Genomic DNA, 27,111 nt, shown 5'->3' with positions numbered 1-27,111 from the left:
ACTGTGTTGAACTCTGTATTGAAGAGGAACAGTGGGTCTTCTTGTGTTTAAATGATAAGTGGAGGCATCCATGGCTCTTCATTTTATGTCATAGGATTTGAAATTGGGGCTAAAATTTTATCTTATGTTTTAAATACTAAAGAAGAGAGCTAAGCAGATGATGGCGGCGCATGCCTTTATTATCCTCACTGGTGGAGGCAGAGGCAGGAAGATCTCTGTGAGTTCAAGGCCAGCCTTATCATCAGAGTGAGTTCTACAAGAGCCAGGGCTACACAGAGAAACCCTGCCTCAAAAAAAAAAAAAGCAGAGAGAGATGGAGAGGGAGGGATGGAGGGGGAGAGAGAGGGAGGAGGGAGAGAGAGAGCCCAATAGCAGAAGCAATTATTAACATGTTTTCAAGGGCATAAAGAAGTCGTCACATGACAAGCAAAGGGATCATGGTGGTTTCTTTCTTATCAAACTTTGCTGGTGACCACGTTTGTTCTCTCACTGAATTCTCGCCAAGCAGCCAAGCATCTCCTTTCTGTGCCAGGACCTGGGTGAGAGGGCAAAATCATAGCATTTAGGAAAGAAAACAATTGAAGCCCAAGGAACTTAAGCAAGGACACAGAGGTGCCAAGATGTCTCCTCCACCTCTGCTGCCTGCTTCAGGATGAAGACCCATGTGTCTGTCCGTCCACCTAAGGGGCAATCGTGCATCTGCCACAGATCTGAGGGTTATCACAAGAGTTCAGATTGTAGCCTGAGCGAATCTGTAAACCCTGTGTGTTCCAAGCCACATGAATGACACCCCAGATCAGTGCCTGCCAAGCTTGGCTGGCCTGCACAGCAGCATCTAGCAACATTTTCACCACTATGGAAGGTCCTGGACTCATGTTCACCACAGCTTCCCAAACCACGTGTACCGACTGAGCACCCGGGAGAGTGGCTGGTGCAACTGAGAGACTGGATTCTTTTAATTGTATTTCATTCTAACCAATTCAGATACCCATACGACCATGGTGGCTCCCATCTTGGAAAGCAAACTCTGTAGATACTGGACATAAAGTAGCCTATGATGGGGAGGAGGCTCCTGACATCTCTGGCAGACGCTGTGGTGGATGATGCTGTAGCAAACCACCTGTTGGAGAACTGCGAGAGCCACACAAAACAAGGAACATGGGGGCATACAACAGCAAGCCCTGGCGATTGGTGGCGGAGGTGGGAGGCTTGGAAATGCAAGGGCAGCCTGGGCTGCACAGCAAAGCCTTGACTCGGAAAGCCAGAGGAGTCTGGTTTTTGAAGTCTGACCAAAAGAAAAAGAAAAGAAAAACCAAGCAGAGCCTAAAGTGTTTGCAGGACATCACGGACAGTACCTAGGCTTTCGTGAAGTTGCACTGAGATGCACACTAGGTCGTTTTTATGCCTGCCTTCAGGGCCGCTACAGTAGTCAATCCTGTCAGAAGCAAACCATTTATCTGCTCCTTCCAACTATAATAAACAACAACAACAACAACAACAACAACAACACACACACACACACACACACACACACACACACACACACACACACCAGATCAATCCCAGGCTATACCTTGCACTTGGTTATGCAACAAAACCACGATTGGATAGTTCTGGGCTAAAAGAGAAGTCACCGCATAAATGTGGACATATATCTGAATGTGCATTGTGTGAATCTGCACAGGGCAGGGCTATCTAAGTGCTCAAATTGACGAAGCCCTTGCCGTCAACATGACTTGATTTAGAATCACCATGGAAAATACTTCTGGGGGTGTGGGGGGATTTCCGGAAAGACCCATCCTGAATGTGGGCAACACGATCGCATGGGCTGGAGTCTTAGACTTAAACAACAGAGCTGAGCACCGGCATCCATCTCTTTCGGCTTCTTGACTGTGGACATCATGAGGCCACCTGCCTCGATGCTCCTGCTGCCATGCCTTTCCCTCCATGATGGACTATGCGCCCCGAACATGTGAGCCAACGTTTATAAACCCTTGTTCCCTTAAATTTCTCCCTGACATCAATTTGACTGCAACATCTAGTACACCTGCCTAGACCCACCAGCTCAGAACTGTGGCCCTGAGGAACAGGTGGTCTGTGGTAAGGCTCCTGCTTAGTGCTGGTACTCAGTACTCCTCCAACATCGGTTTAAGTCAATAAGTCTTTACTGGCTGGCAGGTAACTACACCAGGTGCTCAGGATTCCAGTGTAGCCCTGAGCCTTTCTCAGGATGAGCTTTTAAGCGCAAAAACTGTTAAGTACGCTCCTCAGTAGTGACGCACACCTTTAATCCCAGCACTTTCAGGCAGAGACAGGTGGATCTCTGTGAGTTCAAGACCAGCCTGGTCTACAAGAGCCAGTTCCAGGACAGCCTCCAAAGCCACAGAGAAACCCTATCTTGAAATCCTCCCCCCCTCCCAAAATCACTAAGTATAAAAACTAGGTTGACATACTTCAGTTAACAAGAACAGTTAGCCAGAAGAGGAACTACAGAAGCCAAAAAAAACCACGGTTGATATATGTTGAGACTTTCCCAGAACTATATGGACTTTGATGGATTAGTCGTTTGTTTTAGTTTTGGCAGGTGGTGGTGTGTGTGTGCTGAATTGTGTGTCCTGGATGGTATTTCCATCATGGAGTCAGTCGTGCTAAGGTCTAGCCTGCTACGGTACAGACCACAGAAGAAGCTCCTCTCCCATACCTCTCCTTGCTACTGGTCGGTCCTGAGCAAGTCCTTGGCTTTCTTCCTACCCTTTTGCACTTGAACTCTTCAGTAACCACTTATAGCTTCCCCTTCCTGTTCTCTTGTCTAGAAAACATGGTGTTTTTCAAGTTTTAAAAACCAATTTATTGTGCTGGGTGTGGTGGCACACGCCTTATAAAACCCAGCACTGGGAGACACAGGCAGGTGGATCAAAGCTAGGTTGTTCTGTACATAGTGAGTTCCAGGCCAGCCAAGGTTACATAGTGAGACCATGTCTTGAAGCCAAAACCACACACACATGCGTGCGCACACAGACACACACACACACACACACACACACACACATGCATAAATGCAAAAACCCATAATTTTTAAAACTTTCCACTAACCCAAATACCACGTCCTCAAGTCCAGATTAGAACTAAAGTTATCTGTTCATCTAATACCCAAGAGTTCAGTTGCTCAGTAGAACAACGACATGGAGTTCTTTGCAAAACAGCACGTGTTAATGGAATTATTACTAGAGGGGACGTGCAGACATATTTGATGTTGGGAAAGTAGGGGACTGAAGGGGGGAGAAGAATGAGGGAGCCATGTATTTTATCTCCTTTGAGCTCGCTCCCTCAGGATCACCATTTTGGTTTCATGACCTAAACACAAACACACACACACACACACACACACACACCATTTTAAATGTAGGTCCCACATATGAGATACATGTAGTTACTGTCTTTCTGAGTCTAGCATCATTTTAGGAACCTTAATAAATTCCAGTCACAATCACACCCTGCAAATGTCATACCTTCATTCGTCATTTTTCCATATGACCACATTGAATTCTGTTGTGCTTGGGTAACACATTTTTAAAATACATTCTGTTGATGGTCATCTCAACTGCTCCAGAGTACACAGTATGGCTATAAACCTGGATGTTCAAGTGTCTGAAGTATGTTGACTAAGAGTCCTTCAGGTATACACCCAAGAGTGGTATAGCTGGGTCACTTGGTAGTTCTATTTCTAACTTGCCTCTACACTAATTTCCATAGTGACCACACAAGTTTACATTCCCACCCACAGGGGACAAAGAGTTCCTTTTTGCCACATCCTCCTGGGTAATTGTCATTTGTTTCCTTGATACTGGACATTCTGACTGAGACAAGATAAACTCTCAAAGTAGTTTCAGTTTGCATTTCCATTGTAGCTAAAGATGCTGGACACCTCTTCAAGTACTATTTTGGCTATTTGTATTTCTCCTTAATTTGTTTAAAGCATGATACACATGGTCACATAAGAAATACAGAGCCTCCCATGGTTATATGCTCATAGAGGTAAATATTATCAACACACATTTTAAAAAATGTCTGTTGAGATGGATGAACAGGTAAAAGTGATTGCTTTAAAGCCTACAACCTTAGTTCAATCCCTAGGAGTCACATAATGGAAGGAGAGAACCAACTCCCATAAAATGCCCTCTGAATTCCACATGGGTGCATGGCACATGCACACTTACATAGATAGATAGATAGATAGATAGATAGATAGATAGATAGATAGATAGATAGATAGATAGATACCATACGACTGGAGTAACTCAGAAATTCCCAAAGTTAAATGTTAAGGCTAACAGAATATGAGTCTCCTAATGCAATTTTTTCCCAAGACAGGGTTTCTCTGTATAACCCTGACTGTCCTGGAACTCACCTATAGACCAGCCTGGCCTCGAACTCAGAGATCCTCCTGCCTCTGTCTCCCAAGTGCTGGAATTAAAGGCATGCTTACCACTGGCCTTGCTCCTAATTCCTAATGCAATTTCTAGGGAAAGATGAATGAATGCATTGAATGAAGTGATACAAACATTTTTATGATGGTACCTGGTACATCACTGATTCTTTCACGTTTCAGCTTCCATTAGAAGAAAAGTATCTTGCCTTTGTCTGTGAACCGTCTTGAAAGACTAACAGTTTGGTAAAGGACGCTGCTGTAAACAGAGTTGAAACGTTTAATCTTTTCTCCCTACATTCCCCTCCAGAATGTAGAAAGACTTAGAGAGTATTCTTAATTCCAGTATGGTTTATGGTTTGCATAAGTTCCACTATATTCCTTTCCCCTTTTTAAAAGACATCATGGGAAACACTGGTTATGGTGTTTAGACTTTGGCTGAAAGTTCTTGGCTGAGAATGATGTTGTGATAGTTAATATTGATTATCAATATGACAATGTCCAGAATATTTAGAAGACCAGCCATGGGCTGGGGCATGCCTATGAGGGATTATCTAGACTAAGGTAGCCTCTGGATATATCTGTGAGGGAGGTTAGTTAAAATGAGAAGCCCCACTAGTAGGTAGCGCCATTCTATAGTCTGGAGTCCTGAAGTAAATAAAAATGAGAAAGGATGCTGAACACCAGCATCCATTGTTCCCGGTTTCCTGACTGATGATGCAATGTGACCAGCTGCTGCAGGCTCCCGCTGCCAGGACATCCCAGTCATTATGTACACTCACACTGTTAGCCAAAAGCCTCTTTCTCTCTTTGTCAGGCCATTTTATCAAAGCAACAGAAAAGTACCTAATATGCTACTTTTCTGAGCAGAGCTGAGGGCCCATAGTGGGACCTGGTGTACCCCATCTCAAGCCTCAGGATGACAATGGGAATTAACCCCTTGCTCAAGGCAGGAGTCCGTGACAATTTCGAGGGACGAGGACAATGGAAGTCCAGTAGGCAGTGTAGGAACCGAAGGTGAGCTCTTGTGTTGTCCTTGTGAGAAGGGCACAGGGATAAACACGTAGGGGACAGGGCTTGGAAGAACAGTTTCCCAGATGGGAACCACTGGACCAGCGTGTGTCAGTCACTGGTTCCGAAAGGCAAAAGACTAGAGCGGTGGCACAAAAGAAACCCTTGGCAGAAATGACCTTTCCTTCACTGTCATAGGAAAACAGCCATGCTTGCTGGAGATGAGGAAAGATGAGACACAAGCAGGTGTTGCCCTGTCCCCTGTATGAGATGACAAGGACCAGGTACACTGCAAGCTGAGGGATGGGAGGAAGCAGGCAGCACCTATATTGAGAGAATCTGCCTGATTATTCCCCCAGCACTCTCATGGGACCTCTCTTTGCTCCATATAAACACTGTATTTAAATTTCTTGGCTAATGCCCCTAGTGGAAAGTGTGTAACAACTTGACTTTCCAACCAACACTACTTAGAAATCTATTAAGATTCCTTGCAGAAAAACCCCAGCAAAGAAGACCAAAAGGATCAAAAATGCAAGTACTGCTTGCTGAAAATATATATAAAGAGTCAAAGCAAATGTAATGTGTCTGACAAATGTTCTAAGCAGGTTTCACCCAGGAGGTGTACTGGCAAATCTGATGTCCCAACAGAAAAACGCAGCCTATTCGCTGGTCCCACCTGAGACCTATTTATGGTCTTGGTTCTGTTTTTTGCCTCTCTGTAAACCAGTCCTTGCCAAATTCTCAACCCCTTTGCTTTCTCCTGATATTTACTTATACATCTCCAAACTAACTTCCATTTTTTCTCATACTTTCTTGACTTGGGGTCACTGAGAATTGGAGACTAAAACCCTCCTTTCCTGGTTCCCGTCAGAACTCCAAAGGAAGTTCTGTAAAACACGTATATGTAAACAGGTGTGTGTCCAACCTCAGCTCCAAGAAGTAACCAGGGTGTGGCTGGTGACATCATATCATCAACTGAAGACCTGCCGTTGCCAACCAAGAAATGCACTGATGTCTTTGGCCATCTTCCTTCACCACCCGGAGGTGTTCTGAGGGCCTCCATTTGAGAGCCATCCTTACTAGCAGTCATGTGTAACACGAAAACGAAAGACTCAGAGACAGATATTGGGGATCAAGCTGAGGGTCAGATAAGCAAAGCAGCCAGACCACTTGCTCTTACCTCTACCTCAGGTTGGAAGGGTTGATCCAGTTATCTCCAGGAGCCCTCCTCTAAGCCTCAGACTGCCTCAGGATGCAGCCTGAAACACTGGGCTTCTGTCTTTTACATCTCTAGGGCAGGGGTTAAAGGCATGAGCTTTAATTCTCCTTTAGACTGGTTCACTCATGTATAGGTCTGCGTAGACTTGAACTCAGAATCTGTCTGCCTTTGTCTACTGAGTCCTGGGATTAAAGGATGTGCCACTACTGCCTGGTGTCTATGGTTAACTAGTGTGTCTGGCCTTTGTATCTTGAACTCTCAGGCAAGCTTTATTAAGTCATAAATAATGTATCACCACCATCACATTATCTTAGATTCAGATTCCACCATTACATTTAACTTTCATCTTGATTTTCATAAAAACTCCCCTCCTATATACCTGACTTGTCACGAAACCAACAAATACACTCTTCCATCAGGTCTCAAAAGGTAAATTAATAGTTGCCTAACGAAGCAAACATGGTTGCCCTTATGTTACCAAGGAAAGGAAGAATGTGCCTATTTCCAAAGAAGAAGAAGAAGAAAAGCCGGGCGGTGGTGGCGCACGCCTTTAATCCCAGCACTCGGGAGGCAGAGGCAGGCGGATCTCTGTGAGTTCGAGGCCGAGCTGGACCGACAGCCTCCAAAACAATACAGAGAAACCCTGTCTCGTAAAAACCAAAAAAAAAAAAAAAAAAAAAAAAAAAAGAAGAAGAAGAAGAAGAAGAAGAAGAAGAAGAAACAGCTGTGCATGGACTTGTAATTAGTTGAGGCAGAAGGATTATAAACTGAAGATAGAAGTGGTGGCGCACACCTTTACTCCCATGTAGGGAGAGATCTTACTAGGTACCTGTGGCACTAACCACGCCCATTTGGGCATGGCCACAGGTGCTTACAAGGGGTGGGATATAGACTTGAGGAAAGGCTGGCTGCCCTCTCTTGGGGTCCGGACCGGTCTCAGAGAGAGCTGATATTGCATGCTCCGAGCGCTGACCCTGGGATATCGGTTTCTCATGTAAGTGATTTTTCTCTTCAATAAAATTAATTTACTTCATCCCAATCCTGTGAACCATAATTTATGCAGCTACACTCCCCCGCACTCAGGAAGTAGAGGCAGGTGGATCTGTAGCTCAAGGCCAGCCTGATCTACAAAGGGAGTTTCCAAGACAGCCATGGCTACACAGAGAAACCAGGTCTGGGAAACCAATCAAACAAACAAACAAATAAAAGGACCTCAGAATATGCATGGGTTAAAGAGTGAGTTCAAGGCTGGCTTAGGGAAATTTACTGAGAAGATGTCTCAAAATAAAAAGCAAAAAAATGGCCGAACGTTGGTGCACACGCCTTTAATCCCAGTACTCCGGAGGCAGAGGCAGGTGGATCTCTGTGAGTTCGAGGCCAGCCTGGTCTACAAAGCGAGTTCCAGGACAGCCTCCAAGACAATACAGAGAAACCCTGTCTGGAAAAACCAAAAAAAAAAAAAAAAAAAAAGCAAAAAAGTGATTACAGGTGTAAATAATCTCAGAACTTGGAGAATTGGGAGCTGAAGGTCAGCATTGGCCATAGAATGATTTCAAGATCAATCCAAACTACAAGTTTCAAAACGACTAACCTAACTGTCTTAGAGTTTCTATTGCTGTGAAGAGACACCACGGCCACAGCAATTCTTAAAAAGGAAGGCATTTAATTGGGGTGGCAGCTAATAGTTTCAGAGATTCACTCCATTATCATCATGATGGGGCATGGTGGCTTGCAGGCAGACACCGTGCTGGAGAAGGAGCTGAGAGTTGTACATCTTGTTCAGGCAACAGTAAGTAGTCTGAGACACTGGGAGGTTTTTTGAGCATATATGAGACCTCAAAGCCCACCTCCACAGTGACACACTTCTTCCAACAAGGCCACGCCTCCTAATAGTGCCACTCCCTTTGGGGGCCATTTTTCTTTCAAACTACTAAGATGGATAGACAGACAGACAGACAGACAGGAACTAGAGAGATAGCTCAGTGGGTAAAGGCACTGGCTGCTTTTCTAGAGGACTTGGGTTTGAATCCCAGCACCCAGTTGGAAACAACTATCTAGGGGATCTGATGCTCTCTTCTGGTTTCGGCATATGGTGCAGACATACAAGCAGGCAAAACACTAATACATATAAATTGCTTTCAACTTTAAAAATAAGTAGTTAAAAGATGGCTGGGGATAAAACTCAGTGGCAAGGGACCAGATTACCATGCATGAGGCTTTAATGTGTAGTATAACAAAACTAACACAAAGCAACAATAACAAGACCTCCAATTTCTTTGGAACAAGATCAAAGAATGCCTAAGACTTTGCTAAGACCTGTATTAGTGGCTTTTCTAATATTGTGACAAAATTCCTGACACAAGCAGCTTGAGGAAGGAAGGCTTTATTTGGGGATCACAGTTCCAGAGTTTAGACCATGACGGTGAGGAAGCCATGGCAGGAGCATGAGGCAGCTGGTGGCATTACATCTGCAGTCGGAGAGCAGCGATGAACCCAGGTACTCAGCTCGCTTTCTTCTTATTCAGTCCAGGACCCCAGTGCATGCACTGTCCTCCCACTTCTACTAACCCGATCCATAGACTCTCACAAAGATGTGTGTCTCCTAGGTGATTCTAGACTCTGTCAAATTGACATTCAATATAACTATCATACAGGATTAGAAAGCAGCAAACCTAGAGGGTTTTATCCTGGACAAAAGGGGAATAAGAGGATGGTGAGTAAGGTGGCTGCAGAGTCCAGATGGGAGTGAGCAGGAGGCAGGCTCGGGGTAGATTCCAAGGTAGACCCAACAGGACCTGCCAATGGATTACCCGGGAGTCTCCCCATGCAGCTGATCCCAGACACATGCTCTCTTGGACTCAGCACGGCCACTCTTTCTATTCAGACAGGGCAGCTAAGACCTGCACAGCCCTTCACTGAGCTCAGAACTGATGCTATCAACCGCAAACCAGCCTGGCTTCTGGCCTCCAGGAGAGAACTTCAGTTTCTCTTCTGTCAGGATGAACTGTTTGTTCTTCCTCTTTCGGCAATAGCTCCCTGTTTCCAGGAATTTACTGTTTTCCTGTTGGTCTTTGAGACTAACTAATTCAATAGTTCTGGCTTGGAGATCGGTCTATGTGCCACACGACACCCTGGAGAAGGCACTATGGCATAGCCAGAAGTGACTACACAACCATCTGTCATACGGATGCTGACTTGTTTGTGGACATCATGGTCGTGGGAGGGGCAGGGTTAGAGCATTGTGCATGTATTTTATTCTTATCTCTCCATCTCAGGAGAATCTACTTTCTTGCATCTCAAGAGAGAAGGTTTGAAGTTCTGTTTTTCTGGAGATGGCGTACTATTTATCTGGCTGGGTGATCCATTTCTCTGACCACCTGGAGATCTTTCTGGCTCATTGGGAGTTTACGTGAGAGTCTAGCTATACGTCTCTCTAGCTTGAGGTCTGCATGTCAGTTCAGGCAGGCATCTGTCTGAGGGCTTTGTTGAGTTAGGACTCTGTCTGGGGTTCAGTTTCCAGTGAAGTTGTCTATCTCACTAGCCTATCCAGCTGGTGACCGGTGTGTCACTCTGGGTTTGGTTCACTTGTCTTATTAGGCTAGAGGTCTATGTTGCTGGCTGCAGGCATGTCTGCCAAGTGGCAGCCTATGTATATCTGTCTGTTCTGCTCAAAGCTGACTAACTACAGACTGTGTGAACAATTGTGTTCAGTATCTTGGACAGGTCTTTCTGCCTCCCCAGGGTCTGTCTAGACAGATTCTAATTTGTTGGGCCCCCACCTGGATAGCTGTGGAGATGTATTTATACTCATCTGGGAGGCTTGTCTGCTCATCTAGAGGATCATGTCTGACTGGTTAGGGTCCACTGGCAATCTGGCTAGCTTGTGTCTATATATCTAGCTTGGAATTTGATGGGCAAATCTTGACTTGGGATCCATCTATCTCTATCTGAAGGTAGTTTGTCACCCAACGGTCCATCCATTATATGGAGTCCCTATCTAGATTAAGGTTGGAAATCCATCAATCTGCTAGCTGGAATTCTGCCTGAGACTATGTCATGTCAGTCTAGCTGCTCGTGATCTGAATAGTGGGATGTATCCAGACCATGCATGCCCAACTAGAGATGAGTATCTGCCTATCTGGCCAGTTGACTCAACTATCTGGCAGCTGTCTGACAAAGAGGAGCAGTACCAGTGTGTCCACCCAAATAGGAGTTCTATGTAGGAGAAGCTCCATCTATCTGGGAGTTTAGCAGATTACCTGTGATGTTTATTCAGTCCCATTCTGTGTATGACTGGAAGGTCAGTCTGTCTGCATAGTTTAGCTGGGATGTCTGTGTATCAGCTCATCTGGAATCTGTTTATGTATGGAGTTCTGTCTAGCTGGCAGGATGAGGGTCTGACTTTGGGAGACTGGTGATCACTGGCTACGACTGGTCTTAAAGGCTATTGATTGATTGATTTCTCTCTAACTGAGTGTGAGGTCCACCTGTCTTGCCATAGACAAACCCTCTGAAGGTGTGGGTATTTAGGCATCTACCTCTATGTCCAGATCCTTTCTTTCTCTCTCTCTCTTTCTCTCTCTCTCTCTCTCTCTCTCTCTCTCTCTCTCTCTCTCTCTCTCTCTCTTTTCTTTCTTTCTATCTGTCTGAGGGTCAGTTCACTTGGCTATAGCTGGGCTTGACCTGGATCTGTCTGAATAGCGAGAGGTCCATCCACCCATCCTCAGGAACCATCTGCCTCATCCCCCCTGTGGTCACCTGATTGTTGGGCAAAGGAGACCCAAGTACTGAGGATATACCTCTCATTCTGTGGGGAGGGAACCATCTCTGGAAGCTTACCAATAGATTATTATATCCTGTTGGGTATGTGGGAGGGGGTTTGCAACGCCCACTCCTCATGTTCTTTCTTAAATTTTCTCAGAGTAGACTCACAAACAGTGATCTCCCACTTACCTCTCCAAGCCTCGGGCTTTGATTACTATAATCATTGGGCAAAACCCTTATTTTTTGCGCCCTGAGAAACTTTTTATTTTGATGCAGATCCACAAGTCCTGTTCCTCACACAGTGCACAGCAGCTTGGTGGCTGCCGAAGTCCAGCCCCTATTGAGCCAGAGGCCGTACCTGGTACAGCACTCACACCCGTGTCCACTCCGCCGGAGGATCCCGTGGCCCTTTGGGTCTTCCGATGCGCAGGTTGAAGCCTAGGAGAAAGGCGCCATGCAGAAGTTGAGGCGTGAAAGAGTAAACTCTCCCAAACCCCATTCGCGCGTCCCCAGATCCTGGTATATGAAGGACCGCCTGAAGTCCCGCACTCCCAAACTCCTGGGGCTTCCCAAAGCTGCACCCTAGGCTCTAACTCACTTACCTAGGCCACCCGTCTGCGCTCCATTCGTTACTTCTTCATAGGCATCAGGCCCGGGAGGGTCTTGATCCGCAGGAACTGCGGGCAGGAGAAGCCCTACGGGTCAGCTCAAGCAGCATTCTGGAGTCCCAGGGACTCCACCTAGAGCTCAGCCACAGACTTCCCTTCCCGAGGTAGCCGGTTGGAGGCGGAGCCATGGGCGTGGCCAAGTCCGGAGGTCTGTCTTTGGGGCCCCGCTAGACCCAACCTCTCAACTGAAACCTGCCTGGCCTGGGGTTCATTTTCGGGTTTGAACCCCGACAGTCAAGAGCCCGGGGGTGTGCCAGAATAGGTCTGGAACTGACCTCTGTGTGGCCGCTTAGACCCTCCATCCCCACCCCGAGCAGGTGGGGAACGCGGGAGCAGGTGCGCGCGGGCCGCCCTCAGCCCCGCATCCCGGGCGGGCCCCGACTCACCATGGCCCGGTGGCGTCGTCCCCCTCGCGTCCTCGCTGTGTGCCACCGGCCGCTGGGAACGCGGAGCCACCTGGCTGTAGATCGGGGCATCCGCGCTGCTAGGCACCCGCGTCCCCTGCCCTGTGCCCGCGGGGGCGCCACGCTTCTGCACCACGGCGTAGGTGTCGGCCATGGGAAGGGTCGGGGGCCCGGGCACCGAGATGCTCCTGCAGCGGGCAGCAAGCAGAGGAAGTGAAAGCGCAGAGTACAGGGAGAGCAGGGGAGGGAGCAAGCTCACCCCAGGCTGCCGGCTTCCTTCCTGCCTGCCTGCCCCAGTCCCCAGAGCAGGAAAGGAGGGAAGGGGCGGGCCACCCGAGGGCTGAAAGCGGGGTTCCGTCTCCCTGGTACCCCTACAGCAGGAGGGACAGGGACAGATCGGCAAGTGGAACTAGTGAAGGCCCGTGTAAGAGCAAGCTTGGTCGTGTGTGTGTGTGTGTGTGTGAGAGAGAGAGAGAGAGAGAGACAGAGAGAGACACAGAGAGAGAGAGAGAGAGAAAGAGAGAGAGAGAGAGAGAGACAGAGAGAGAGAGAGAGAGAGAGAGAGAGAGAGAGAGAGAGAGAGAGAGAGAGAGAGACCCCAGACCTTGGTCGTGTGTGTGTGTGTGTGTGTGTGAGAGAGAGAGAGAGAGAGAGAGAGAGAGAGAGACAGAGACAGAGACAGAGACAGAGACAGAGAGACCCCAGAACTCCTGCATGAGATGTGAGACAGATACAGGTGAGTCCCGTATGCAATGAGACTAGACTGTCTCAAAACATGTGGAAGGCGAGGTCCCATGCCCAAGGTTGTCCTCTTACCTCCCAGCAGTAGTGCATACACACGAGAGAGAGAGAGAGAGAGAGAGAGAGAGAGAGAGAGAGAGAGAGAGAGAGAGAGAGAGAGAGAGAGAGAGAGAGAGAGAGAGAGAGAGAGAAACGTATTTGCCTAACTAATTAAGGTCTGGAGGAGCAAGGGAAAGGCTAACTCGGACCGCGGGGGTTGGTGGCCCAGAGAAAGAGTGGGCTGTGAGTGGGTCAGCCAGTACCTGAGAACCCCTCCTGGCGGCCGGGATGTGGCAGTCAGGGCTGGGGAGGTCCTGAGGGACGAGGCATCCTTGCAGGTGGGGGCACAGTTCTGCAGGAAATCGGGCGGGGACGGTGGTGAGACCACACCCCTTATGCTGGTCACTGTGGGTGCTGAGGTAAGCTCATGAGGGGAGAGCCTGAGGAAGGAGCCCCGAGGAGGCAAAGGCGCCTTTCACAGTGAGTCTGGCTGTTCTCAGTGGAACCGGGGGCCTCGGTACCTCCTTGAGATTCTGGTCGTGGGGACTGGTTTTCTGGAGAGTACGGGAGAATAGCTGGGCCACTGTGTGGTACAGGAACTTGTACTGCTCCTGTTGGGGTGAGTGGTCGGTCACTGAGAAGGGAAAACGGGGAATGCAGAAGCCTCCCTGTGTCCCAGGGAATGGGGAAGGCAGGGCAGGCACACACCTCTGTCTGCACGGCAGCAGGCCGCTGTCTCCGCATCTCAAGGACCACATCAAAGAGGCTGAAATTGGGTGGGATTGTCTGGGACAGAGAGGGGGAGTGTGAACAGGCCCCGGTAGGCAGGTGTGGGACACACGGCACACAGAGAAGACGGCAGCATCATACCTGGGTCACCAGCAACTGCCTCACGTAATCAACCGCACACAGGACACCTGTTCGTCCGCAGCCGGCACTGAGGAGAAAGAATCAGAGCAGGCTCCATCATGGCTTGCCCACAGCGAGTCCCCCTCCTCCTCCCCCACCGGCTTCCGTTCTGGCTCTCCTCCCCTTTCCATAGGTCTTGCTGTGTTGCCCAGGCTGGCCTGGACGACTTTATCTGCTGACCTCAGTTTCCTAAGTGCTGGAAAGGCAGGCCTGGCTAACGCACAGCACAGCCCCTTCTACATGGAGAATTTGGGGCTGAGCTGAGGGAGGTCCCCTGCAGCACCTCTTAAATTGAAGGATCCCTAGATTATAATTTCAAATAAGACCTTTTATGTACACTAGCATGCACTCATATGGTGTGTGTGTGTGTGTGTGTGTGTGTGTGTGTGTGTGTGTGAGAGTGTGGACCAGAGACCGGAGATCAGCATTATATTTGAGACAGGGTCTCTTACTAAACTGGATACTCACAAAGTGAACTGATTGGCTGGCTACAAGCCCCATGGATTCGTGCGTCTACCCTTCACCCAGACCTAGAGTTACAGGGACAAGCCACCTGTCCTGGCTGTTCCTGGGTGCTAGAGATCTGAACTCAAGTCCATGTACAGCAAGTACCTTACCCCCTAAGCTATTTCTTCAACGAAAGAAAACCCTTTTTATTCACTTAGGCGTGTGAAGTATCAGCTATATGCGTACTCCCCAGCAGGCAGCCTATGCCCAACAAAAGCTAATTCCAGCTCGTATCGTGAACACATTCCTAAAAGGTTCTCCAAAGAGGTAACTGAAAGGGGAGGGCTGGTTCCAAGCCACAGCCTTTCTTCCTTGCTTTTCCGTCTCCCCTCTGCCTCCCCACACCCGCAGAAAGACTGTTCCCTGAACCTGCAGTGGACACAGAGGGGTCCAGGACCAGCTCCTTGGAGGCGATGGGCCTCCTCCACCATGGTGAGAATGTGATCAGGATTGCTGGGAACCCCGTGGTCAGGCCAGGACATATACTGTAGCTGGTGCACAGTGCGGGATTCCTGAGACAGGGGAACAGAGAACAGGAAAACATACATCTATTGAGCACCTACTACAGTTCTAAGCATATCCCATCTAAATCCAGCAGATAAGGCTCAGCTGAAGAGCACTAGCATAACATGCACAAGGCTGTGAGCTCCATCCCCAGCACCACAAAGACAAACAAACCCAGTGTGTTATAACCGAGGGTGATGAAAACTGATTACTATCCTGAGTGCCCATTTTACAGCGGTGGAAACAGCTCCTCCCATGCAAAAGCCCCTTCACCTTTGCCCTTTCAGTACCTTCTGGAATGTAACCTGAAGGGTCCTGAGAATGACATCTGCATTCACCGGTGTCTCCTTTGTCTGAGCACGTGAGAAGAGGGAAGAGAAAATAAATGAGAAGCAGAGACCTTCAGTGATGTATTCCATATTCCTAGAAAGCAAGGGTTTGTGTTTTGTTTTTGTTTTTGAGACAGGTCTTGCTGAAGAGTACAGACTGGCCACCAACATGAGATCCTCCTGCCTCAGCTTCCCATGTGCTGGGATGATAGGTGTGTACTACCAGGCCTGATGGAAGAAAAGTTAAGTACTAAAGACATTTAAAACATCTCTGGCCTGTGGTGCTGTTCTTACATTCCTGGGATCACAGATTTACTTCCCATGTGGGTGAGAGACAGGAGAGCTTGCTGGGCATGGCTTACAATCCAGACCCTATTGGGCTAGCTCACTTGGTGTGTCCTTGTTACAATTCCCAATCCTCAGTGGACTTATGGCTTTTGTTTCCTTGCACATTCTCACTACACATTTTTTTTAATTTCAAAAGAGTATTTTAAATGACTTCCCAGTCAGTTGGGTGGTGGTTGCATGTGCCTTTAATCCCAGCACTCGGGAGAAAGAGTCAGGCAGACCTCTGTGAGTCTGAGGACAGCCTGGTCTACAGAGCAAGTTTCAGGACAGCTAGGGCTACATAGAGAAACCTTGTCTCAAAAAGCCAAAAAAAAAAAAAAAGGTTTCACAGCTAGTGATGATATTTCCCTTAGGTATTATATTATTGTAAATATAGCCTTATATATTTTTTAAAAGATTTATTTATTTATTATGAACACAACATCCGGCCTCCATGTATGTCTGCATGCCAGAAGAGGGCACCAGATCTCATTACAGATGGTTGTGAGCCACCATGTGGTTGCTGGGAATTGAACTCAGGACCTCTGAAAGAGTAGTCAGTGCTTTTAACCTCTGAGCCATCTCTCCAGCCCCCAATATAGCCTTATATTTTTAATTCAAACAAATATACTGATAATATTTATAAATTTTCCTTTGGCCCAAACTTCTCCCAAAGCTTTCAAGGAAACTTTTGTCAGAAAGGGAAATAGGACTGACTATACAAACCAAATTATAACCCTTCTACATGGAACACAAGAGAGTTCTATTGTTCTGAAATACAATGACCTCATTGCGTCTGTTAATGGCTAACTTCCTCTATGAGGAGAAACTTCTTCCAGTTCTCTGCATGTGGTCAAGAAATAGGAATTGCAGAAACCTGAACGGGTAGATTTGGTTATAGAGGGAACAGTAGACATTGTCAACAGTTCTAGAGCCTGGGAAGAGCTCTTACCCAGCACGTGTGAAGCCCTTGATTCTCTCTCCAGCAAAACACACAAACACACACACACACACACACGCACACACACACACACACACACACAATCATGATAGTAATAACATAATAAAAGTGAAAGCAAATCTAAAAAGCTTTAAGTTGTGTCCAGAGGGCATGCATGACAAGCCCAGAGTATTCTGGGCTTTCCACGGTGTAAGAGAGCTGTGAAAAAATGGCTCCCCCTTGCCGGTCCAGCCCCAGGCTTCGCATTCTGTACATCTTCCTTGAGATCTCCCACACTATCCAAGGCCTGCAGAGCCTGCCTCGTTCCCACCCACACCTGCCCAAGCTCACCAGGGTGATGCAGAAAGGCCCAGTCTGCAGTGGCTTCCGCTCCTGGGCCCAGTATCGCTCACACTTCTTCTGCAGAGGGAGGGAGGAAAGGCAAGCGTGAACGGGAGGGCATTTCAGAGTGACAAGAGTGACAAGACACCCCAAGTGCAGCATGGGGAGGGCCAGCTGCTGTGCTCGTGATAGAGGCCAGCTGCAGAGTAGGACATTAAACACATACACACTCCATAGGGTCAAGCTTTTGTGTTTGGATCGATTTATTTATTTTGGTTTTTCGAGACAGGGTTTCTCTATGTAACAGCTCTCTGGCTGTCCTGGAACTCACTCTGTAGACCTGGTTGGCCTAAAACTCACAGAGGGACAAGCTTTTGATCATGCTGGGAGCAGATGGTTCAGGACATCTTCCTACCATCTGGAGCTAGAAGTAAGTCATGAATCACTGCTTCTCAGCACAGATACATGCAGTGGTCACTAAGTGGACTAACTGGTCCACTGTTACTAAGCTGTAGGAACTCAAGAAGCACAGATAGTGTCTCAGAGAGGGCAACACAGAATTTTCTGGAAAGAGAAAGTAATGCAAACAGAAACTAGGGAAACAGAAAGGGCCAGATGATAAAATATCCAAGAGATTTGGTCACCTTCCTAGAAAAGTAAAGCACTTGAAACACTCTTTAATGAAAATCAACACAATCTGACACTGAACCATGCAACCCTTAAGACACCCAGCATCCAATAAAAATGTCCTTGACAAACAAAGGTATAATAACATGTGATTTGTTACCAGGGAAATAATCAGGGAGCAGAAAAAAAAAACAGAAGCAACAGAGGAAAGAGGCAAAGACCTTAAAGTAGCAGTATAAATAGTCAAAATGGAAAGATGAATACAACAAAGAACAAGTGTAAGATGCAAAACCACAGCTGGGCGGTGGTGGCGCACGCCTTTAATCCCAGCACTCGGGAGGCAGAGACAGGTGGATCTCTGTGAGTTCGAGGCTGGGCTGGACCGACAGCCTCCAAAACAATACAGAGAAACCCTGTCTCATAAAAACCAAAAAAAAAAAATGCAAAACCACTCCTAAATGGAATTCTACAACACTTGAAATTCACTAATAGCAGGTTAAGAAAGAAAAGTAATGAACAGGAAGATTTTACAACAGAAGCAAAGCAAAGAAAGATGATAGAAAAACAAGGGAATCAGTCCTTTGTGGGACACACCAGGTGGTACCTGGAGTCCAGAAGAGGAGAAATGGAGAGAACAGGAGAAAAATTTAATTTAAAAAATTAGTCCATTATTGTATGTGTTTGGGTGTTTTGCTTACATGCATGTGTGGACACTAGGAACATGCCTGGTGCCTGAGGCTAGAAGAGGGTATTGGATCTCTTGGAACTGGAGCTACAGATGGTTGTGAGCCCCTATGTGGATTCTGGGAATTGAACTCAGGTCCTCTGGAAGAACAGTCAGTGCTCTTAACCACCGAGCCATCTCTCTAGTCCCAGAGAGAACAGAAATCATACTTAAAGAAATAAAAGCTGAAAGTTTCCCAAAGCTGATAAACTAGAGACTAATAAAGTAGATAATCTGCACCGTGGGAGGAAATACATACAGAACAACGTCGAAGCACACCATGACCCAACTGACAAAAAAAGGAAGGAAAATGATAATAATAAAAAAGAAAGAAAGCAGCCGGGCATTGGTGGCGCACGCCTTTAACCCAGCACTCGGGAGGCAGAGGCAGGTGGATCTCTGTGAGTTCGAAGCCAGCCTGGTCTACAGAGCGAGTGCCAGGACAGGCTCCAAAGCTACACAGAGAAACCCGTTTTAAGAAAAAAAAAGGATGATAATTTCTTTCAGAAATATGTAAGCCAGAAGGTAACCATGTGATAGCCTAAGAATATTGGAATTAAAAAAGAAACCTTGAGCCGGGCGTTGGTGGCGCACGCCTATAATCCCAGCACTCGGGAGGCAGAGGCAGGCGGATCTCTGTGAGTTCGAGGCCATTTGAGGCCAGCCTGGTCTATAGAGTGAGCTCCAGGACAGCTTCCAAAACAGTACAAAGAAACCCTCTCTGGGGAAAAAGAAAAGGCAATTAAAAACAACCAATTCGTGTCAGATTCATATTAATAGACTACATAGCAAAAACACTGGGTCATATGAGTAGAAGGAGAGGGAAAACACTTGACAAACCAACATAGCTTCAGGATAAAAACATTCCTTCAATCCCAGCAATAAGGAAGCAGGGGCAGGTGGATCTCTGAGTTCAAGGCCAGCCTGGTTTACAGAGTGAGTTCCAGGACAGTCAGGGCTATGCAGAGAAAACGTCTTTAAAAAATTGTTTTTGTTATGTTTATTTGGAAAGGTCACGTGCATGTGAATGGGGGTGCCTGCAGAGGCCAGGACTGTTGGATCCCCTGGAGCTGGAGTTACAAGTGACTGTGAGGCACTTGGCGTTGGTGCTAAGAACCAAATCCAGGTCCTCTGCAATAGCAGAGTGCACTCTTAACCACCGAGCCATCTCTGTATCCCTGTGAGTGGTTTCCTAGTGAGTGGGAAGCAGAAAATAATGACTGTTGAGCTGGGGAGATGGTTCATGGGTAAGTGCAACTGCTGAACAAGAATGAGGATCTGAATTCAAATACCCAGCACCTACATGGAAAGACTGGGTTGCACCTGTAACCCCTGCTCTGTACGGGCAGAGGCAGGAAGAGCACTGGGGCTTGGTTGTCAGCCTAGCTCCAGGCTAAGTGGAAGACCCTGTCTCTAGGGGAAAAGGCAGGAAGTTGATAAAACGGGATACCTGAGAACCTCCTCTGGTCTCCATATATGTGTGCAAGAGCACACACCACACACACACACAATAGCAAGTGTTAGTGAACATTTGGAGAAACTCAAAGCCCTAGCTGGTGGAATTGTAAAAGGTACAGCCTCTGTGGAAAAGAAGTTAAACAGCAATTCTACTGCGGATTTACATGAAAAGATTTGAAAAGTAGAGGGTGCTAGAGAGATAGCTCAGCAGTTATGAGTGCTTGCTGTACAACCATGAGCGCTGGAATTCAGATCCCTGAACCCATTTAACAAGCCAGGCATCCCTCGTATACCTGCAGCCCCGGCTCAGAGGTGGGCAGAGACAGAAGATCTCTGGGCCTTGCTGGCTTCTAAGCTAGCTGAGAAAATTCAAGCACTGAGTTCAGAGACAGATTCTGCTTCAAAAGGAATAAGAGAGTCAGACAAAGTGTCATAAGCCTTTAAACCTAGCAATGTGGCAGGAGCAGGGGGCCGGGACAGGTGGATCTCTGTGAGTTCAAGACCAACCTTGTCTACACATTGAGTTCCAGACCAGCAGGGGCGACATAGTGAGATGTATGCCTACAGGTGCCACGCCCATAACCATACCCATAACCACACACATGCGTACACTGACACACAGACACAAGTACATACACACCGGCACACATAAATGAAGTAAAACAAAAACCAGAGTCAGACAGATAACTTTACCAGTATGTGCAAACAGCATTATCCAAAGTAGTCTAAAAGGTAGAAGTGGCCCAAACGTCTATCAACACAAGAATGGGCAAAGGAAATATGACAAAGCAATGGCATAGTCAGTCTTAAAAGGAGTGAAAGTCTGATGTGACAACATGAACACACCTTGAAAACAGCAATGAAATAAACCAGAAACAGAAGGACATTTACTTTATAATCCTGTTTACATGATGCAACAAGAACAGGCAATTCAATGGAGACTGAAGACAGATGACCAGGACCAGGGGAAAGGGGGACTTTGTGCGTGCGTGTGTGAGTGAGTGAGTGTGTGTGTGTGTGTGTGTGTGTGTGTGTGTGTCGGTGTGTGCCTGTGTCTGTGTCTGTGTATCTGTCTGAATGAATGTTAAATGTGTTCAGGTGCCCAATGAGGCCAGAAGAGGGCATCAGATCTTGCTGGGACTGGAAATACAGGCAGTTGTAAGCTGAGTTCTAGAAGGTCCTCTATAAGAGCAACAAGTACTCTTAACTTTCAAACATCTTTTCAGATCTTAAAAGGCAAATTTTATGTTTATATATATTTTGTATATGTGTTAAAAGTTTTAAAAGACCCAGTTAGAGACTCCTTCATATTCCCAACAACGGCTATACAGAGAGAGAAGCAGGGACAGGCAAGATGGCTCATCAGGAAAAGGCACCTGCAGCCAGGACTGCTGACCTTGTGTTCAGGTGCAGGAGCCCACATGGTGGAAAAAGAGAACCAATTCCCAAAGCTTTCCCTAGCCTCCACCCTCATTCCACAGCATATGCATGCACATGCCCCCGCACCCAATAAGTGAAATGTATTTAAAAAGAGAATAACTAATGCTGGTGAGGATCTAACAAAGCCAGGGCTGTAATGCATTGGTGGCTGGAAATGCAACCTGATGCAGCTACTATGGAAAACAGTTTGTCACTTCCTTAAAATGGAGTTAAAAATAGAGTTCCTCCGTGACCCAGCAATTCCACCCCATATATACTCGAGAAACGAAAGTTCACATCCACTCGAAGGCTTGCATATGAATGAATAAACCAGCATCTACAAACTGCTTAGAGGAGTGAAATGCAGAAACATTCACTGGGGTACTAGCCAGCAACAAAAAGGAGCAAACTATGAACACACTTCTACATGCAAGAACCAAAAACACAAAGAGAAAGAAGCCAGGAACAAAAGGCACACACACTGCCCAATTCCGCTGTATGTGAAGCATGCAGAGTAGGCAAACCTGCAGTGATCAGAAATAAACTGGGGGTTGCCTGTGCCTCTAAACATGGGGTGTGACTGCTAACGGGGTGGTGAAAATGTTGATGGTCTCCTAAGTTGCCCAAGCTGACCTCAACTTCCCACCCTCTCACGTTGGCCTCCTAAGTGCTCCAAGTAGAGGGGGAGCTGCAATGCCTGGCTAGACGGGTGATCTGTACTCCAGTAAAAGGACATTCAAAGGCCAAACAATAGCTTGCGTAGTGTCATCACACCATTGTGATGTGCATTTCACATTTAGAATTATCCAACGCACTGAGGTGTATGAGAGCTGTTGAGGTAGAGAAGATATGGAAAAATACAGGGAAGAGTTACAGGTGGGCATGCTGGGGAGCAGGAAGCCATGCCACGATCCAGGTAACTGAGTGAGCAATGTCTAAGGCAGAACCCTCTCGGGCTCATCTGAGGAATAGCCAAGGCCAGTGTAAGAAAAGCAGGAGGGGTCCAGAAGGAGCAGAGGTGAAACTGTTCAGTACAGGTCCTCCACCATGTCATGGGCTGGTGGAAAGCCCAGATTGACAGCACTGAGGGGACAGCCCCATGATCAAAAGCAAAACGATCAAGGCAGCCAGGTGGTGGGTGAGCACACCTTTAATCCCAGCACTCAGGAGACAGAGGCAGGAGGATCTCTGTGAGTTCCAGGCCAGCCTAGTCTACAATATGGGTTCAGAATAACAAAACAAAAACCACCACAAAAGCTCAAGGCAAAACTATGACTAGCGGCTTTTATAGAGCTATAGTGGAGTCAGCCAAGGACTGGGCCCAGGGTCCTTTACAAGAAGTAAACCCTAGCCGGGCATTGGTGGCGCACACCTTTAATCCCAGCACTTGGGAGGCAGAGGCAGGCGGATCTCTGTGAGTTCGAGGCCAGCCTGGTATACAGAGCTAGTTCCAGGACAGTCTCCAAAACAATACAGAGAAACCCTGTCTCGAAAAACAAAAAAGAAAAAAAGAAGTAAACCCCAAGATTCCTTCTCCCTCCTCCCTACACACGCCTTCCTTGCATTCTGGGAGGTTGAGGATGCATACCCATCCATTCTCTGTCTCTTGACAGGCCATCAGGATCACCTAGACAAGAGGGGAAAGACAGAGGGGGGGGGGCGTTGGTAAGGAGAAACAGGAAGGAGGGAGACTCAGAGCATTGCCCCTCTGTCCCTGAAAGCTCACCTTGACCCCAAACTCCCAAACCAGGCGCCAGAAGTCCAACAGAGTCTGAGGCAGGGGTCCTTGTGTCGCAATGTAGGCCGGGCTTCCATCTGTGCCCTGGGAAAGGCCCATTCATTAACAAGGTCCTGAAGCCCACCCTCCCCACCCCCACCCAAGCCACCTCTTCCCGAGTTACTAGCCTGACCCGGATGAAGTTGGCATTGATGTAATCTCCATGTCCCTCCTCCTGGAGCAGGGAAAGGATAACGCGTGTCTCATCATCTGCCAGGGTGAGACACATGGAGAGGCGTGTGCCAAGTATCCCAGGCGAGAAGCAAGCAGGGTAGCAGAACACTGTCCCTTGTGGCTTCAGGGAATAATGCAGCTGCCCCAAGTGTGGGAGGTAGAATGCTTTGGGGAGCTCTTGGGGACAGCAGTGGGTAGCTGCTGCCACTGGGGCTCTGCCACCTAGCGTTCCTGAAAGCAGCGCTGACTCACATGGCACCACGTCTTTGTAGCGGTTCTTCTTCATGTTCCCAGGCCGACTGCCAACCTTAGTGGAGCACACACCTCCAGTCTTCCAGGCCACCGAGCGGGCCTTAATATCCTGGTAGAAGACACCACGTGCCAAAAGAAGAGAAGAGGAGAGAGAGAAGAAGAAAGAAGCCAGGTCAGAGTGTTGGGATGCTGAAACATCCAAAGAGTTCGACAGACTAGGAAAGACTAGTGCACGCCCATTGGCATAAGGATCTGTGTAATAATACCCAGCAACAGCAAGTGGAAAAATGTGCCCAGAGCTGGGCAATTCTGTCTTCCTAAGTGGAAACTCACCACTGTACCCATTGGGCAGATGAAAACTGATGTAGGAAGTGGTAGCAACTTGCCAAAGGTCCCACAAGGATCTTGACCTCTCAGACCTACACACTCAATCCGCATTATACTGTACTATAAATAATAAAAAGTGCATTATCTAGACCTAAAAGTTTGCTCAGTGGGTAAAAGCACTTGGTGTTCCGGCCTGAAGAATTGCACTCAATCCCTAGAACCCACATCATAATAAGAAGTGAGAAGCAACACAAGAAACTTGTTCTCTGACCTCTACATAGGTGCTGTGGTATGCAAAAGACCCCCACCCCAAACAAATGAAACTGGGGTGAGGGAGATGACTCAGTGGGTAGAGGTACTTGCTACCAAGCCTGATGACCTGAGTTTGACCACCAGGATTCGTAAGGTAGAGAGAATCAACTCTCATAGTTGCACACACACACACACACACACACACACACACACACACTCATACACAAGATTTTAAAATAAATGCTTTATACAAGGTACAACATGACAATATGTCATATGTATGAATTATAATATATAACTTATAAGAAGATGCTATAGGTACTTTATAATTAGTGAAGACTACTCTTATTAGCAGATATTCATAATTGCAATGGTAATAAACCACATCAAGTTGCCATTGAGTTGGGCCTCCATTCCAAAGTGCTTTACTTATGTTGATCAGGTTATTCCAGCCCTACTTTTCTATAGTGGATGTCACTGTTGGAATTTCAATCACAGAGTGGAAAAATCAAAGCCCTGGAGTGAAGTCATGAGTAACTGAGCACATGAGTGAGTGCGTGAGTGCGTGAGTATGTGAGTGAATGCATAAGTGAGTGAGTGCATGAGTGAGAGAGTACATGAGTGAGTGAGTACATGAGTGAGTGAGTGTATGTGTGAGTGAGTATATGTGTGAGTGAGTGTATGTGTGAGTGAGTATATGTGTGAGTGAGTGTATGTGTGAGTGAGTATATGTGTGAGTGTGTGCATGAGTGAGAGAGTGCATGAGTGAGTGAGTGCATGAGTGAGTGAGTGTATGGGTGAGTGTATGCATGAGTGAGTGCATGAGTGAGTGAGTGTATGGGTGAGTGTATGCATGAGTGAGTGAGTGCATGAGTGAGTGAGTGTATGGGTGAGTGTATGCATGAGTGAGTGAGTGCATGAGTGAGTGAGTGCATGAGTGAGTGAGTGTATGGGTGAGTGAGTGCATGAGTGAGTGAGTGCATGAGTGAGTGAGTGCATGAGTGAGTGAGTGCATGAGTGAGTGAGTGCGTGAGTGAGTCGTTGCTTGAGTGTGTGCAAGATTCTGCATGGAGCCCTCAGAACTGCTTTCTTCGTCAACCTGGAAGTTACACCACATGCATATTTATGCACGTTTGCTTGTTTATAAATTATATATTTTAGGCCCATTGGTGATGGCACACACTTTTATTCCCAGCTCAGGAGGCAGAAGCAGGTGGATCTCTGTGAGTTTGAGGCCAGCCTGGTCTATAGAGTTCCAGGACAGCCAAGGCTACATAGAGAAACATATATATATGTGTGTATATAGTATATGTAGCATTATAAATACATAAGTATTATGTGTAATACTTACATTTCTTATGTTATAGCATATTACATGTGTAAATTATTTATATTCACATTTAATTTATATCTGTTTGTTCTGTATTTTATAAATGAACTTAATAAATTCAGCTATTGATGTTTGTTGTATGTATTATGGTATTGTCATTGTTTTTTATTGTTGTTGTTAATTTGGTTAGTTTTCATTTTGATTTTTTTAGACAAGGTTTTTTTAAAACATAGGCCTGGCTATCCTGGAGCTCTCTAAAAAGCCAGGTTGATCTCAAATTTACAAAGATCTGCCTGCCTCTGCCTCCTGAGTACTGGGATTAAAGGCATGCACCACCACATGTTGAATTGTCATCGGGTTACATAATGGTCTTTGTGTAAACTATCTTTTTCTTTCTTTGAGACAAGCTCACACTGTATTTCAGAGGGACCTCAAATTATGGAGCTCAGACTGGCCTTGGATTCACGGTGATCCTCCTGTTTTAGGCTACCAGTTGCTGGAATTATAGGCATGTACCACTCACTATGCTGGGCTGTAAGTGGTCATTTAATGTCGCATTTGTTTTTATACATTTATAATGCATATTCCTAAGTTTGATACAGCATGTTTACACATTTACAATACTTCACTACCTGGTGCGTGCCATGCCTACTGAGTGGTAGTCCCTCTCACAAGTTTGATTGGCACTACCTGATGTAGAAGTTTTGTGAGCCACGTTAAAGGCACCCAACCAATGAGCACCCAATATGTGCTAAGTGTTTCTACCAAAACCACCTAATTTCTTAGACCAACTTGGCTTTTAACATTCATAGTTTCAAAACAGTTGAAACTTGAGACCAGATCTCCCAGGGTCACAGTTCTGAAAGGCCCTGGGCATAGACTTGAAACTGGAAACTCCGGAGTTCAAAGGCTAAACGACAAAGCTTCCCTGTTCCCCTTTCTGCTGTCCCAAACCACTTCCTCCCAGGGATTACAAGGTGACCCAGGAGTGGCCCGGGTCGGGGAGTGGAGTCCAGCGCAGGTGTGCCGCCTCCCTTCCCAGCAGCAGCCACCGCCCTGCTAGGGAGAAGGGTCACTCCGGGAGCGCGACGCGGACGCCAGTGTGTCCCGCTCCTCCCCGACAGCGGTGTACTTCACCCTCCGGGCACCTGCGGGCAGAGTGAGAAAGGCTGAAAGAGAGTGAGAGCCCGACAGAGGTGCTGGGAGAGGAAACCAGAGAGGCGGAGACAGGAGACCGTCCCAGGAACCGAGAGAAGCAGGCAGAGCTTTCCCATTGCACAGGTGGACGGCGGTGGGTACGGCCTGGCTGCGAAGCTTGATCGCTGGAGTGTCACTCACGCTGAACTCGCGGGCAAGGATTGCTCCCTCCCGGTGGTCCCGGGCCTCCAGCTGCTCCAGGAAGCTCCTCACCAGGTCCAAGTGGCGACTCATGCTGCGACCCGCCAGCGAGGTGTGTGCACGGGGCGAGCTGACCCCCCAGGAGTTTAGACACTGCGGGGCCTCGGTTCCAGCAGCCAATGAAGACCGGTATTGGCGGAAAGCCACGCCCCTCTGTCAATTGCATTCGGCGCTCCCTCCGCTTTGTCACGCCCACAGGCTGCGGCTGAGGCTGCTGTAGAACTGGACGTCCTGTGGCTGTCC

At 47.3% G+C, this 27,111-nt stretch overlaps 1 protein-coding gene across 3 annotated transcripts; it reads right to left on the bottom strand.

Annotated features, from left to right (window-relative positions):
• Positions 1-161: 161 nt before the first annotated feature.
• Ptpn18 (protein tyrosine phosphatase non-receptor type 18) lies at positions 162-26,932 on the bottom strand. Of its 3 annotated transcripts, none has more exons than XM_040729403.1 (16): positions 26,809-26,932; positions 23,562-23,670; positions 23,269-23,345; positions 23,085-23,180; positions 22,947-22,985; positions 17,140-17,208; positions 15,483-15,545; positions 15,058-15,200; positions 14,143-14,209; positions 13,981-14,058; positions 13,794-13,883; positions 13,536-13,624; positions 12,475-12,680; positions 12,023-12,097; positions 11,779-11,858; positions 162-535 (listed from the first exon to the last, which is right to left on the bottom strand). In XM_040729403.1, the coding sequence occupies exons 1-15, from the start codon at positions 26,899-26,901 to the stop codon at positions 11,791-11,793; spliced, it is 1,362 nt and encodes a 453-aa protein (XP_040585337.1). In that variant the 5' UTR covers positions 26,902-26,932; the 3' UTR covers positions 162-535; positions 11,779-11,790. The 3 variants fall into 3 exon arrangements, with proteins under 3 accessions (XP_040585337.1, XP_040585336.1, XP_040585338.1); XM_040729402.1 differs by lacking the exon at positions 162-535 and adding an exon at positions 9,024-9,275; XM_040729404.1 differs by lacking the exons at positions 162-535; positions 22,947-22,985 and having other exon boundaries at positions 11,660-11,858.
• Between the last annotated feature and the right edge of the window lie 179 nt (positions 26,933-27,111).

The sequence above is a fragment of the Mesocricetus auratus genome, unplaced genomic scaffold (assembly GCF_017639785.1).
Source record: "Mesocricetus auratus isolate SY011 unplaced genomic scaffold, BCM_Maur_2.0 Super-Scaffold_100021, whole genome shotgun sequence".
NCBI classification, from domain to species: Eukaryota; Metazoa; Chordata; class Mammalia; order Rodentia; family Cricetidae; genus Mesocricetus; species Mesocricetus auratus.
The sequence above is the reverse complement of the archived record's forward strand: the minus strand, read 5'-3'. Positions and strand labels throughout refer to the sequence as shown.

Bases quoted from the DNA above. Each gene is read 5' to 3' on its own strand.
- Ptpn18 (XM_040729403.1), bottom strand. From the start codon at position 26,901: ATGAGTCGCCACTTGGACCTGGTGAGGAGCTTCCTGGAGCAGCTGGAG. The intron at 15,546-17,139 runs GTGAGCTTGGGC...TCACGTGCTCAG, and splicing joins GGCCTTTCTGCATCACCCTG to ACAAAGGAGACACCGGTGAA. The intron at 12,681-13,535 runs GTACTGGCTGAC...TGCCCGCTGCAG, and splicing joins CCGCCAGGAGGGGTTCTCAG to GAGCATCTCGGTGCCCGGGC.